Here is a 14,598-nt window from a genome sequence, read left to right as displayed (position 1 = left end):
GCATTACGTATACAGTATATAATAAACCTGACCTAAATTATAGAATAAAATAATTTAGACATTTCTTTCGTCCCTCTAGTATTCTTACAGTATTACATGTAGCCTGTCATGTTAGCTGAATGCTTACCGAGCCATGAAATCATGCATTTTGTATGTGATACTACATGGTGTTATTTCTGTGTGAGGTGGAAAGGATGTGTGGGAAAAACGTATTGTCCCAACGGCTGGAACCACAAGCTGGTTTTCTTTTATGAGGTGACGGCAGGACGTCCGGCTGTGGCGGTTAATAAGCAGCGGTCTCTCTACCCCAGTCCTCATTCTCAGTCCTCACACCTTTCCACACACACACACACACACACACACACACACACACACACAGTCTCATCCCCAAGGAGATTCAACGACTGTTCCCATGGCATCCGTTCACTTTGCTCCCAAGTGATAGTGTGTGTACCGCATCATGTCTGTGTGCTGCCAGCCTCACACACCGAGATAATGTGTATCTCTTCATATTCGCAGGCCAACCCTCCCCCCATCATCGTCAACGCAGACTCACTAGATGCAGGCCCTTATGTAAGTATCTGTTCTCTCTCTCTCCGTACAGTATACATCTCTCTCATTCACACTCCCTCTGTGTCGGCGCATGAGCGTGTGTGTGTGTGTGTGTGTGTGTGGATGAAAAGGCCTCCTCCCAGTAGCAACATGCTGTTTGCCATGTGGACCCACATCCATTATCCTATTGACCCTGCCTGTTTGTGGTGAATGTGCATTCTGCAGTTGCATGTTTAGTGTCACAGTGAATATGCATTTTTAAGAAAGAAAGGCACAATTTAGAAATTTGTGGTGATATTATCAGTTAGTAAAACAATCTGGTGAATGTATTATATTATATGGTAAAGCATTTAGCTGAAACATGTGCATGTTTCCCTTTTTTTCTTGCTATATTTTTAGAAAATGCCATAATTCAGGCTCAGTGATGTAACTAACTGTTATGCTTTTTTTTTATTTTGACAGGTAAATGGCAGTGATGGGATGTACAAATATGAAGAGATCATTTTAGAGAGGGTGAGTTACATTTCTTTCCACACTTTACACATTCCCTTTCCATGTATTTTCTGCATGACGGATGGATTTCTCCCCACTAGGTGGTAGTAAGCAGCTCAGTCTTCACTCATTAAAGAACATGTAAACCAAAGAAAGATCTTAATTATTGTACATTTATGAGACTACTATGAGATACTGTGAAGTTATAGCTGTTACATCACCACAGTGAGAAAGTCTCATGCGAGTGTGAGCACAGACTAAAGCCAGCGAGGCATCGCTATGCCTTTTTACATAATCATGATGCACATGTCATCAGCAGACGCCAGAAATGTAAAGTGCTCTCCTGTTCAATTGTTCAGCAGGCACCGCTGCACTTGTCAGCGGCGGTTCAGCGTGTAGTGGCAGAGCTATACGTTTCTACTCTCATTATTCCACCCACATATAGATGCACCAATCCCGCGATAGATGCACGCCGTCTCTCTGCCCCCTTCCGCTCTTAAGTGGCGTTTCTGCATGCAGAAAGCTTAAATAAGCGATGCGAAGTCACACTTTAAAAGGTCTGTGGGTGTGTTACATTCGGTGGTGAGGCCCAGTGTACTCCTCTCGTCTCCGGAGCAGCTCACTGGGAGGCCTCAGCCTCCCTCCGTCCTAATTTGTTGCGACTGTTGCTCATTAATTATAGAAAATAATAAAGTGAAGTCTTTTCTCAGCTGTCTTGTTTGCTGCCTGTCTCCGTGGTCACGGCTGTCAGATGCAGCAGTGCGCCCGGACCCGCTGGATCCGAATGGGCCCTCTGTCATCTCAGGGACAGGAGAGACGGAGGGTGGTGGTGTCTGTCTCCTGCAGAGAGTGAGAAGCTCTGTATCATGCAATAGAAATGACGCTTCTCTGCTCATCTTTACTTTGGATCATAAATCCACTTTTCGGTGAACATTTCTAACACTGATGCCTCTCTGTGGGTTGATGGAACAAGCGTGACATTTTGAATGAAGTGCCCTCTTCTAATGAAATACATGGCATTATCATTTGTCACATGCAAGGACACACACACACGCACGTGTCCACAAAAATGGACATCAGAAATGCCTGGAGCAGTTTGCATCGATCACGTGTTTCCTCAGAGATACCAATACACTTAAGAGCCACATTACACTGACCCTGAGCCCGCACTGGGTCCATCACTTACATCTAAGTGTGTGTGTGTGTGTTGTTTATGGTACCACACTGAAAATGCCAATCATAACCTGTGTGCAGGGGAACTCTGGCCTGGGCTTTAGCATCGCTGGAGGAATAGACAATCCCCACATTCCTGATGATCCGGGGATCTTCATCACCAAGATCATCCCTGGAGGAGCAGCTGCTATGGATGGAAGACTGGGGTAAGTTTCCCTCCTCGTCATGTCCCCTTTCCTCCCTCCCTCCCTCCTCCTCACCTTGCTCTTTCCTTCTACTCTTTTCAAGCTCCTCTGTCCTCTCGCTCCTCTAACTTCCCTACTCTCTTCTTCAAAGCTCACCACCACCGTGTCCCGCCAGGCAGTGCTGCGTAGGAGGCAGAGTTTCTACCGTCCTCTGCCCCCAGGCTCTGTGTGTTTCCTCAAAGTTATGATTCACTGGGAAACCAAAAGCCTGAAACATGCGAAAGCTATGATATGAAGTGCTTTCTGATTACATTTGGCTATGCTCGGGTCTCTCCCTGCCTTTGTGCAGTGCTGTTATCTGTTAAGTGACAAGGTGACGTTTCCCTCCACAGGGTGAATGACTGCGTGCTACGTGTGAACGAGGTTGACGTGTCCGAGGTGGTTCACAGTCGGGCAGTGGAAGCCCTGAAGGAGGCGGGGCCGGTGGTGCGGCTGCTGGTCCGACGGAGGCAGGCGCCACCCGAGACAATTCTGGAGGTCAACCTGCTGAAAGGGCCCAAAGGTCAGGGAGACATCCTACTTCTATCACACACTAAGAGAGAAATATATATGTCCATTGTCATGCAAGCTTCTTGAAGATGAACTACACAGTTTTTAAGGCCGAGATACACCAAGTCGATAACAAAGAGCTAGCGGCGATGAAGGCCGACTGTTGCCGGTCTGTATTCGTCATTCAAAAAAGGGAAACCAGAAGACCGAGGACAGCAGATATACAAGCCGTTGTTATAATACGTACATGAAACAAAGCAGTGTTTGCCGACTATATTCACACCACTCTCACTCACCACTTAGCTTCATTCCAGTTGTCGTTGTGAAAATATCTGTATATTGGAACGATCCGATGAGATGAAGATGAAAAATTATCAGAGCCTTCTGTGTTTTTCCTCTTGACTTTACTCGTTGGCTTGCTTTCCTCAGTTCCGTTTCTCATTCTCTTGCACTAATTCATTTAAGCCAAACAGACAATCAGAGTGATTTCTCTCACCGACGGACTCCTCTGCCGATTCAACATGCTGAATCAGCCGAAAAGCCTCCGACACGGGCAGACTAGAGCCGACGGTGCAGGATACATCGCAAAAACTTAGCAGACAGACGCTCTTCGACGGCCCCAAACTGTCCGACGGCCGACCGTCGGCTTGGTGTTGTCGGGGCCTTTAGATTGATTATAGGTGTGGGGTTTGCTTACTTTTTGGGGATAAATGGGCGTTCAATTTGGAAACAAAAGCGAGACAAAGACTACACTTTTAAGGCAACTCAGAAGTGAAGTATTCAGCGTAGAGGAGGCAGCCCCAGACATGGAATAGATCTAAAAATGTGTAAAATCAGACGTGATTCTATGTACACGTATTGACTGTCTGTCTGTGTGTATTACTCAACCAGGGCTTGGATTCAGCATCGCCGGAGGGATCGGTAACCAACATATCCCAGGAGACAACAGCATCTATATAACTAAGATCATAGAAGGAGGAGCTGCCCAGAAGGACGGACGGCTGCAGACCGGAGATCGCCTGCTAGCTGTAAGAGCCCCCCTCTGACTCACATACTGAGTGTTCAAATCAAAATGAACTCATCTTAGATGCTCATGTAGTTCACTGGCAAGTTAAAAAAAAATTGTTGTTAGTACTGATTACAAATACTTATTGCTTCAGCTGGACATGGCTGACTGAACGGTTACGGGACATATAAGTACACCACATTATCTTGCCTCATCTGGACAGACAACACACATCAGCATTTATGACTTTATGCATGATCGATCGAATCTAACATTTGGGCCATGAGGCGGGACACTAAAAAGAGTTAGAGTAAGAAATATTTCATTTGTTTAAGGCTGCATCACTGAGCTCTCATTAATACAATATGCATTTACAGACATGTTGCTTAACTGATCATTTTACACTGTTAAAATACAAATACAATAATTTTAGGAAATGTTGTTAAATATTTGAGACATGTTTGTAACGTTTTATTTTATTGGAAATGACTTACATCTGATTAGGCAACCTTAAATCTTGAATTCAGTAGCGGTAGCCAGCGTGCTACATGTTTTTAACATGCTGTTTATAGGCTTGACCTTTCCAGTGCAACAGCTTTTAATAAAGCATGGATTAGAATATGAAAAATGTAAAAAGTATTTGCACCCACTCTTATTATTTACTCACCTTTTTTTAAATCTAATTTCTGCAGCTGCATAAGATTCATTTTGCAAACTGTTATGAGTAAATACAAATAAATAATTAATAATAGTGTAATTAAAAATCCTATCAGGAACTTGACAGCTGATAAAATACAAACTCATCATTTTGGCAATCAAATTTCAAGAGAAAAGGCAAGCTGTTGCTCCTCTGAGAAATGAAAAGCTGCCTTACAGAGATATTTGTGGTGTCTTACATTATCAAAAAAGGTGTCTAGATACTGAAAAGACCACAGAGTCCTACTGCATGTTGAAAACAGGTTGACTATCTTTTGCAAATTTACAGTATATTATTAACTCTACTGTGCTCCAGGTGTCTAATTAGAGTGATCAAGATCTAGGCAATCTCAACCAGTTCTCAGTTCACACATACTGCGCTGGGGGTTATTTACAAAGAGCACGTTCCTTGAGATTTCATAACCGTGTTCAGAAACTTTTGACTGACAGTATATTTCCAGGGAATTGGATCTTAAAAGAGAAACTGCAGAAATTCAGAGCATCTTCAGAACCTCTACCTACTGCTTTTGACCTCTGTTAACGCTGCGCGGCACACCAACCTTTCACTCTGCTGCTGAAATGTACTGAAATCTCATAATACCTCCGAGCTATGATTCATTATTGTGTTGGCTGGTGTGATGGCTGCTGTGATGATGCGTGATGTTGTCACAGCGCAGCAAAGACACGAGGTGTTCGAGTGTTGATACAAGGATTGTTTTTTTTCTCTCCTCTCTTTTCTCATCATATTCAGGTGAACAACATCGTGCTACAAGACGTGCGTCATGAGGAGGCGGTGGCTGCGCTGAAGAACACTTCTGATATGGTTTACCTCAAGGTGGCCAAGCCGGGACCTGTGCACCTCAACGACATGTACGCCCCTCCAGACTACTCCAGCAGTACGTATCTACCTCTGCTTGTTGTTCCAGACATCCTGGTCATGGTGCAAACACTGTTCACACACTCTCCAAGTCACAAACTACATTTTATATTCACTAATCCATAAGCAGCCAGCTCCAAAACTAGAACAAGTTTATTTATATAAAATGTTTGACGTAAGGTGATTTGTGAGTGAAGGTCTATGTTGGAGCGTTTTGCACTGGGAATCATCTTTTTATCTTTATCAGAGATGTTGAATGTTAGTGTTGGATCACTGTTCTCTCCCCAAAACTGCTATGCCCAGACACCCACATAGTGAATGTAGTGAATGCTTGCGCACACACACACACACACACACACACACACACACACACACACACACAATCCTACCCACAGCAACAACAAGCGCAGTTCTCTGCCTCCCACTGAGTGTGGACGGTTTCTCACATCCCACCTGCTCATGAGAGCCCACGATCTTGAAGCTACAGCTTCTCAAATTTCCACACAACAGTAATTTAGTATTAGAGGGGGCTATTGAGGGCTTTTTTCTGAATGTTTTCAGTTAGGGTTTGAAGGGTTTAAGCGAACCCTTAATGCAGACTTAACCCCGCTCTGACAGTATAACCCGTGGTCAGATGATCTGGATTTGAAACGCTTGTTTTATGTGCTCAGCTGCCTCCATCGAGGATGTAAATGCAGGGGGAGTGGTTTTTGTTTTTTTTGCTTTTGATCTGTATTTTGAGACAACTCTTCAGAAAAATATCCCCAATTTTTCCTCTTTGTTGTTAAGAGGATTGAAAGATTTAAAGGGTAACTTTTAATAACCTGGACCCTATTTCCCCATGTTTTTGTGGGACTAATGGGGACAACAATTTCTGAAATTGGTTCAGTATTGAGGGATAATGTTTTAACCGGCAGACGCTAAATGAGCTGCAAGGGTGAGCAGCGTCAATGTAATGTTACCTTCACTAAAAGTACTTGTTTTTACCACTAACAGGCTTAGATTGTTATTTTAAGTGTCTGACTACATTATGGAAAGGACCCTACAGAGAAACGTTTTTCTTACCTTTCACTTGATCCGGTCTGTTTTTTATTGTGTCCAAGTCCTGCTCAAGGAGAAGTCTCATTGTGAAATCTGAATATCCGTATACTAGAACATACTGTACTAGAACACAACAAACTCTGCCCGGTTGGCACTCGCGTTTCCACCATGGATGTATTCCACTATTCCACTGTTGTCTTCCGGCAACACGTCCCCTCGTGAGATTTCAGAATGAGACTTCTCCTTGAGCGAGACTCTTTCCATAATGTCAGACACTTATAATAACAATCAGAGCCTGTCATGGCAAAAAACAAGCACTTTTAGTGGATGTAAATGACGGTGCCAGCTTGCCCCAATAGCACCATATTGCAGCCGTGAGCAGCTGCCATCTGCAGCGTTCTCCCTCATTCCAGGTTGAAAAATACCAAAGTTACCCTTTCAGGTCTAGATTACTGAAACATCTCTGTTAGTCAGTGCTGGTTGCCTATTGTGTAAAGATAAGCTCCTAAATGTCATTTTGTTTCTTTAAAGGGAAATTATGGTTTCATACAACCCGGGTCTTATTTTTGTAGTTTTGGCCACCATTCCTATTGCTTATAATCATTGTTCTCACCAAGTTAATTGTGAAGATCTTGGAACATGGAGACATTGCTAAAAATTAAGGGTAAGAAACACCGTTTTAAACAAACCCACAGACTGGGCAAGCTTATTTAGAAGAGGAAATGAAGGCAAATGTTAAAATTATTACCCAAACTGTCCGGCTTAAACATCTACAGCTTAAACACCGACGTTTCTGGTTCAACTTTGACCTGCTGTACTTGCCATTGTTGTGTGCATACAGTGTTCCTGTGCACTAAGGGACTATTACTGACATTTCAGGTGCACACATTGTTTTGTTTTTCTCTGCCTCCAGATCAGTGGTTCTCAACCTATTTTCCTACTAAGTAGCAAAGAAAATATATATTTAAAAATAGTTTTATATGCAGATTTGTATAAATTATATAAATTATCCAGTAAGTGTGTTATTATAATTTTAGTTATACATGAGCAAGTCTAATTTTGATAACCTCGGAGCAGACAAATCCTGGCGCACCCCCTGTGATTTTTGGTGCCCAGACCCCAGGTTGGGAACCACTGCTCCACATAATCTGGCTAAACTGTTGCCTCATGTACAGTTTGTCTGCGTCTTATGCAGCGTTCCTATCGTGCCTGTGTTGTAATCATTCTTTCTTTCCCCCTACTGGCATGGCACTCCCTCCAGCCTTCCCAACCATGGTGGACAACCACGTCAGCCACAACTACATGGGGGCAATGGAGCCCAAGCCAGTGTACCCGCCGCCCCAGGTCACCCCGTCCAGGTACTCGCCAGTTCCCCGCCACATGCTGGGGGAGGAAGACTTCACAAGGTAGGTTGCAGACCATGAATGACTCTCCTCTCGTACATTACACTCATACAGGCTCTATGAGTGGACGTGAATGATCATACAGCAGATTGCTTGTGGATATCAGATAACGGCCTTATTGTGTTTTTTGCTGTTGTAGTAGTACGTGAAGACAAATTGCTGTGGCGCTAAATGAATGAATGAATTATTTTGCATGGGTTTCTCTTTGCCTCCATTTTGTTGCTGTTTTAAAGGTTGTTGTCATGGTGTGGTTTATTTCAACGATACATGTACATACAGCAATTTGCAAATTATGAAGTGTTTCATGAAGCAAAACAATGCTTTGTTTTCAATTTCCAGCTCATCAGTGCCCTGGTGGAGCTTTTACTGTATTATAGCTGGACAGTGTGTGGTGGCTGTGTGCTGACCAAATACTTTGCAGAGAGGCCTCTTGTCACTTCTTGTACTTGTTATGACTGTGTTTTAACCTTTGACCTGCATATCCAAGTACTGGATCAGAAGTAGCATTCATAGAGGCTTGATTGGAGTGCCCCACAAGGCCTTGAGTCATCTTAACCCACAGCTCGGGGTGGGGAGGAGGCTGTATTCCCCCTGCGTGTGCGTGACTGCATGCAGGCGTTTATGCGTGTGTTGTGTGGAGTGAATGTGTTACTGGATGAGTGTTCGTTACGTGGCCCCTGTAATGTCCTTGTACAAGCTGTCTCTACATGACTTGTATGTGCATTTGTCGCATCTTTGTTGGTATGTGTGCTTTCTTTGTGTCCTACACTTGTCCCGTTCACTGTGATTCCTGTACCCCACAGCAGGGCTGAGCCTATTTACAGTGTCATCCACAAACCTGGGGACATGAAGGTGCCCCAGGCCCTCTACAGAGGCTTCTGTCCTTCCCCTGCTCCCTTGTGCCAAGGTCCACTCCCCTTCTCTGGCAGGTACTAACCTAGTAACCATCACGCCTTGCTTAGCTAACCCTCCTCTGTATTAGCATAGCGTCTGGATCTGGCATCAGACAGGAGTAGGGCGAGAGAGAGGGACCCAGTAGTATGTTGCGCCACATTTGTGTACAAATTACACAAGCAGAAGAAGAGGAGAAAGATGGCAACAACTTCTTTTGGCTTTCTGTCTCTATGTTTGCATGTAAATGTTCCTCACCTCACGTCTTTACCGCTTTGTATGCTGTTACTTTCAATATGTTGCTGCGTTTTATGTTTGTATGACACGACTCAAAATATGATAAAAGCAAACTGACTGTAGAGCTGAAACGTTTGTTAAGAAATCAGCTTATTATTTCTTGCCCCTTTTATGTATTTGTTTTGTTATTTCGCTCTACTTTTCATAATTTCAAAGGTCTGCCCCGTAGTCATTATTTGTCCCATCAATTTCCGACTAATCTGCTCACATCTTATGAATCTAAAACAAATAAGGCCCTGTTTATCGCAGTTTAAAATGGAGTCGTACCTGCTCTTCACAAACACATCTCCACGGGAGTGCAGCCGAAAGGGCTTCACGCTCCCACAAGCTGCTCAATTCCATCTGTCAGGAGGCATCGACGAAACTAAGCCTCTATCTCGGGCCAAGCTACTTTCACTGGTGCTTACTGCTGAGTGAGGACAATAATATACATGATATTTATGGCAATGGGTTTGGCATTACCAAATGTGCAAAAGGCCTCCTGTTTGTTGATTTAGTTTCACTTATTTGTTGCTCTTATTTATGGCATTACATCCACAGTCGTGCCCGTCGTGCTTCACCTCATGGCGTTTCTGTGTGTGTGAACCATTGCTTTTATGTAATGTGTTTGTGTTGAACGTTGCTTATTTTGTGTGCCATATATGCCATGTATTGTTGCATATGTGTGTTTTCCTGCGTGTATGTGTGTGTGTGTGTGTGTGTGTGAGAGAGAGAAAAGGACAGATCATAGTGTTGCTGTAACTAAAGACAGTTGTGTTAAAACAAAAGGACAGTAGAGGAGGATGGGAGGGCTGACTGGAGCCACCCAACACAAATATTCTGCTCTGCAGCATTGGAATGTTCTGCTTGCTGCTCGATGTATGTAAATATAAACACCGAGCCTTGCTGTGTTACCATAAACGTAATGGGGGAGTAAAGAGCCCGATCCGGTGCGGGCCATGCGGACCAGTAGCAGCAGACAGTCCTGCAGCTGTCATGATTCATCTGCACACTGGGGAAAAACCAGGCCATGCACTCAGGTCTTACCCCTCTCATCACCAATGCTGCCAGCACCAATCACACACACATACTGTACACTGAGACGTTTGCTCATAATGTGCTGACACACACACACACACACACACACACGCACGCACTCAGATACGGACGCATACCTGTGGGTATACTGTACATCCTGCACACCAGATAAATCAGCGGCGCAGATTAAAACAGCCTACATGCAGTGACAATGCATGCACCTGTTCGCCCACAGTGGGTTTGTGTGTCACGTCCGCCGCATAATGAGAGACGAGTGTCTCAGAGGACATCATGGCCGACAACCGACTCGATCCCGATCACAGCAGATGAGCATCCAGCTCCATCACGCTGACGGACAGATAGTATACACCTCCCTCCAGCCCCAGCAGCTTCCCCCATTGGCTCCAACCGGGAGGGGTTATTTTAGATGGATGCTGCTGTAGTAAGCACAGGCTTCCGCAGAAGTGGAGCAGGCTGGTTGTGAGGAATGAGTCAGAGCTCGTATAGGCCCTCTGCCCATCTGCACATCCCCCTCAGTGGTGTCATCGCAGACACATCCTCCCCCTTCTCCATCTGATATTACCCCCTTCTTCTGGAGATATGTCAGCACTGTACATCCTCGTCTCTGTCCACGTCGGACTCGATAAGAGATAAAAAACCTCTGTGTTTAAATATGCATGTTTGGTGTAAACATACTTGTGTGCAGCAGCGACAAGATCACTAAACAAGCAGCGTCCCTCTGCTGGTCCTATCAGGGCTGCAGTTGTCAGATATACACAACAATGCTGCTAGTATGGCTGCTTTGTTCAGGCACAGCTTACGTAAATACAGAAGCCTGTGGGCTGCAGCAGCAGGTGAGCTAATCAGTAACTTTATGTGTCTCACGAACAAGCACGAAACCTTTGACTGGTCAGTAACAGAAGAATTCAGTTATCAATAACGAGGAATGCTTCTACCTTTTTATTAAGCGTTTTTTTAAGCTGCAAATGCAGAAAAAGGGGAGCAAATCACAGCAGATTCAGCTGAGTACTCGTCTTAGGTGTTAATCATTCATCGCTCCAATTTTATTCTTAGTCACAGTGAGAGGCATGAAATATCTTAAACTGTCTATCACCTTAGCAGTGAATACATTTTTTCCCTATGTCAAATGAATAGAATGTAAGCGGTGAAAAGGACGACAGAGACAAAGCAGCGTTTTAATTTTATCAGTACACGCCTCTATACATAAGCTGATCCATTCGGGGGGGGAAAGGGAGAGATAAAATGCCGCGAGAGGTAGCGTCTGTCTGTGGAAAATGGCGTCCATCTGCAGTGTCCACCATTAATCAGCCAAGCAGAGCCAATTACTGGGCTGAGTCCAGGGCAGCATGACCCGCTGAACCCCGCAGCCCAGATATCCATTCACAGCTTTAGGATTGAGCTGCGAACGCCTCAGCCAAAACCCCGAAGCAGACAGGGGAAAATATAGCGGTGGAAGGGGGGGGAGGTAGGTTTTGAATTAAAGAAAAGAGTTGCAGGAGAAATGGCTGGGCAGAGAGAAAGGCTTTTTACCGCTCTGTAACTGTTTACATTCCTGGCATAGATGAAAAGGCAAAGGGGGGGAAGGGAGGGGAGGCAGGTCTTGTGATAGGGGAGGGAGGACTCGATCCATGCAACTGTAGGAATTCACTCCCATTTTCCATGACAGGCGATTCACATCCTATGGACAAACAGCGCATGCAGAAACACACACATGCATACTGCACCGACTGAAGGATAATAATAGCCTTATGTGTTCAAATATTCCACAGTAGTCTGCACATTATTCTCCCGTGAGCTTCCAGCGTGCAGCCAGGTCACAGAATATGGAGGCGTCAAATCAAAGGCCCGAAAGTCGTGAAAGTTTGTTTACACTCTGACAAATTAGCAAGGAGCTTCTGGGAATGTGTCTGCCTATTCTCCAGAGGGCCAGGGCTGACAGACAGGAATGCTGGTGTGCTGTATTAGAGGGGGGGGGGGGGGGGTTGGCTGGACTCAAAGCAGCATCAAAGCAGAGACTAGGGGACAGCATGGCGTGAAAGGGGACAAAACATTGGATAACCTCCAGTCCTGATGCTCTTGATATAATGCAGTCCTGGCTATTCCAGATGTGAACGAGGAGGGCGATTCTTGTAGAATCGAACGAGAGACTATTTGCGTGGGAGCGTTAGGGGTTAAGTGTGAAGTCTTGCCTTGCTGGTGATGATGGGGAGAGAGCGTCTGTGACAGCCCAAAGAGGAGCTGCTTCCCATCACAGCACACGAGGATGAGATAGGGAACACCAGGCCTCACAACACAGGAGCTGCTAAAACTGTCTCACTGGAGGGCCAGACAGGAAGAGGGGTCGAGGAGAAAGGGCCACAGCCGCCATGTTCACAGTCAACATCTCATCTTCCATGTCGCCAGTGAGGAGGCTGCCTCAACGCACTGTTAGGAAATGCTGTTTCAGAAGCAAGCAGCGTTTCCGGATCCTAAGGTAACCATGGAGATCTGTGTGCCTCGTCGAGATGGGATGAAAAGCTCAAGATGGAAAGCAAGGTTATTTTAAGCTTGACTCGTTTGAAGGCGAGTCGGTTGTTTTAGCATATTTCAAGGCATTTTGGCACTTGTCATTTTTTCTATTTTAGCTTTTCATCTCTGGTACAGAAAAGATCTAAAAGGCTTTAGAAAAAAACAAGCTTTGTCGGTACAATCAGATTGAATCTGTCCCTGATTCTGCCTTGTAGAAACACTACCAGGCTCAGACTCACTATTGATCTTATTTAGTGGTCTTACAGAATATCATCTGCATCTAAGTGCAGTTCATTTCAAATGAATGCTCTTTAACAGGCTGGTTAAACTTCCTGAAGTCTCTCTGCAGGCACCGTTTTACTATTTAAGACTTTCCGTCGCTCTTTAGTGGAGTAATCAACGCTTTTAGTTTTTCCAGTCAGTCATGGGTATGATCCCGAAAGTCTGGAACGCTGCCTCGGCTGCCATCGATGGGAAAATGGTCTTAACAGCGAGTTAGAGCGCAGCCATTAGGGATTGAGTAGGAATTGTTCCCGTGGACCGCAGGCTGAGTACTGCGAGAGAAGACCACTAATGGGAACCATGCAGTGTTTTCTGTTAAGAGTGGAAACTGTGTGTGTGTGTGTCTCTGTGTATGCCTACGTACGTGCGTGCATTTGTATATAAAATCTGTGTGTGTGTGTGTGTGTGAGGCCAACGCTGGGCTTCCTAGAGTGTGTGTGTGTGTGTGTGTGTTTGCACTCGTGTGAAGTGTGTTCTCAGAGGGCTTTTGCTGGACCATAGCAGCGGTTTGGCCTCTCTAGCATCTTAAAACTAGAGGTAGTCTGAATAGTCTGCCGGAGGATGAGTCATAGTGGCTGGAGCTAAAGCAGAGTGGGTCTGTCGAGCAGGAGGTGGCTCATTGTGTCTGCGTACATTAATACGAGTGGGTGTTTAAATGTGTACACGTGTGTACGTTTCCATGCAAAGCAGGAAGCTCTATAAACCAGCGGATGATATGCATTTGGAGTGCTGCTGCTTGTTTTTTATTGCATTCATTTTATCTATTGCAAAACTGTTTATCAGTGCAATCCACATTATCTTTATGAGCATTATGATTACTACATGGTTAGTCATTGTGTTCTGCTGTTGAGTGGTCCTGCAGATTAACCATTTATATGTTTTGTTTTAAGCACTTTCAAATATGTACAGAGTGTATCTACACAAAGATCCGCAGGCCTACGGCTTGCAGACATTTTGGGATCACGCACAACAGAAGATGGCTGTTGTTTGAAACAGCCTCCCCTCTGTTTATGCTGTTTCCATTCCAGTTTTGGTCATATCTCTCTCTCTCTCTCTGCCCATCTCTTCTGTGCACTCTGTCCTGCCCTTCACCCCTGACGCTGTCACTCTGTCTGGCAGGGAGCCGAGGAAGGTGTTGCTGCACAAGGGCTCCACAGGCCTGGGCTTCAACATCGTCGGCGGGGAGGATGGTGAAGGCATCTTCGTCTCCTTCATCCTAGCAGGAGGGCCGGCGGACCTGAGCGGCGAGCTGAGGAGGGGCGACCGGATTCTCTCGGTCAGTATCTCAACCTCAAGCTTGTAACAACTGTAAGAAGAAGTTTGAGGCAGCTCAGCCAGCTCCCGTTGTCAGAATAATGATGACAGAATTAAGGTAGCCTGGTGGTTAGAAAGCCAGCAAACATCTGCCCCGCTGAAATGTCCTTGAGCAAGACATTAAATCCATAACAACTCCGAGGGAGCTTAGCTGTGCTCTGCCAGACAAGAGAGTTTTGTGAATCAATAAAGTATCCAATAAATTACATATTTAAATCACTTGACTTGTATTTCATAACTCTTTAACCTTTTCAGAACCCAGTGTTGCTCTAAATATATGCATGGTCTATTTCA

At 45.0% G+C, this 14,598-nt stretch overlaps 1 protein-coding gene across 9 annotated transcripts in view; it reads left to right on the top strand.

The window, feature by feature from the left end:
- Positions 1 to 14,598, top strand: part of dlg3 (discs, large homolog 3 (Drosophila)) — a 95,354-nt gene that overhangs the window by 57,447 nt on the left and 23,309 nt on the right. For 6 of the 9 annotated variants that reach the window (XM_037780800.1, XM_037780798.1, XM_037780802.1 and 3 more), the window contains 8 exons: positions 520 to 573; positions 1,015 to 1,065; positions 2,299 to 2,423; positions 2,795 to 2,964; positions 3,843 to 3,979; positions 5,405 to 5,549; positions 7,815 to 7,977; positions 14,110 to 14,266. In XM_037780800.1, the coding sequence (XP_037636728.1) occupies positions 520 to 573; positions 1,015 to 1,065; positions 2,299 to 2,423; positions 2,795 to 2,964; positions 3,843 to 3,979; positions 5,405 to 5,549; positions 7,815 to 7,977; positions 14,110 to 14,266 (1,002 nt within the window). Of the gene's footprint in view, positions 1 to 519; positions 574 to 1,014; positions 1,066 to 2,298; positions 2,424 to 2,794; positions 2,965 to 3,842; positions 3,980 to 5,404; positions 5,550 to 7,814; positions 7,978 to 8,777; positions 8,904 to 14,109; positions 14,267 to 14,598 lie in introns of all 9 variants that reach the window. The other 3 variants (XM_037780799.1, XM_037780803.1, XM_037780810.1) reach the window with 2 other exon arrangements.

This window comes from Sebastes umbrosus, chromosome 9, assembly GCF_015220745.1.
Source record: "Sebastes umbrosus isolate fSebUmb1 chromosome 9, fSebUmb1.pri, whole genome shotgun sequence".
NCBI lineage: Eukaryota > Metazoa > Chordata > Actinopteri > Perciformes > Sebastidae > Sebastes > Sebastes umbrosus.
This window is presented reverse-complemented; position numbering and strand designations above follow the sequence as displayed.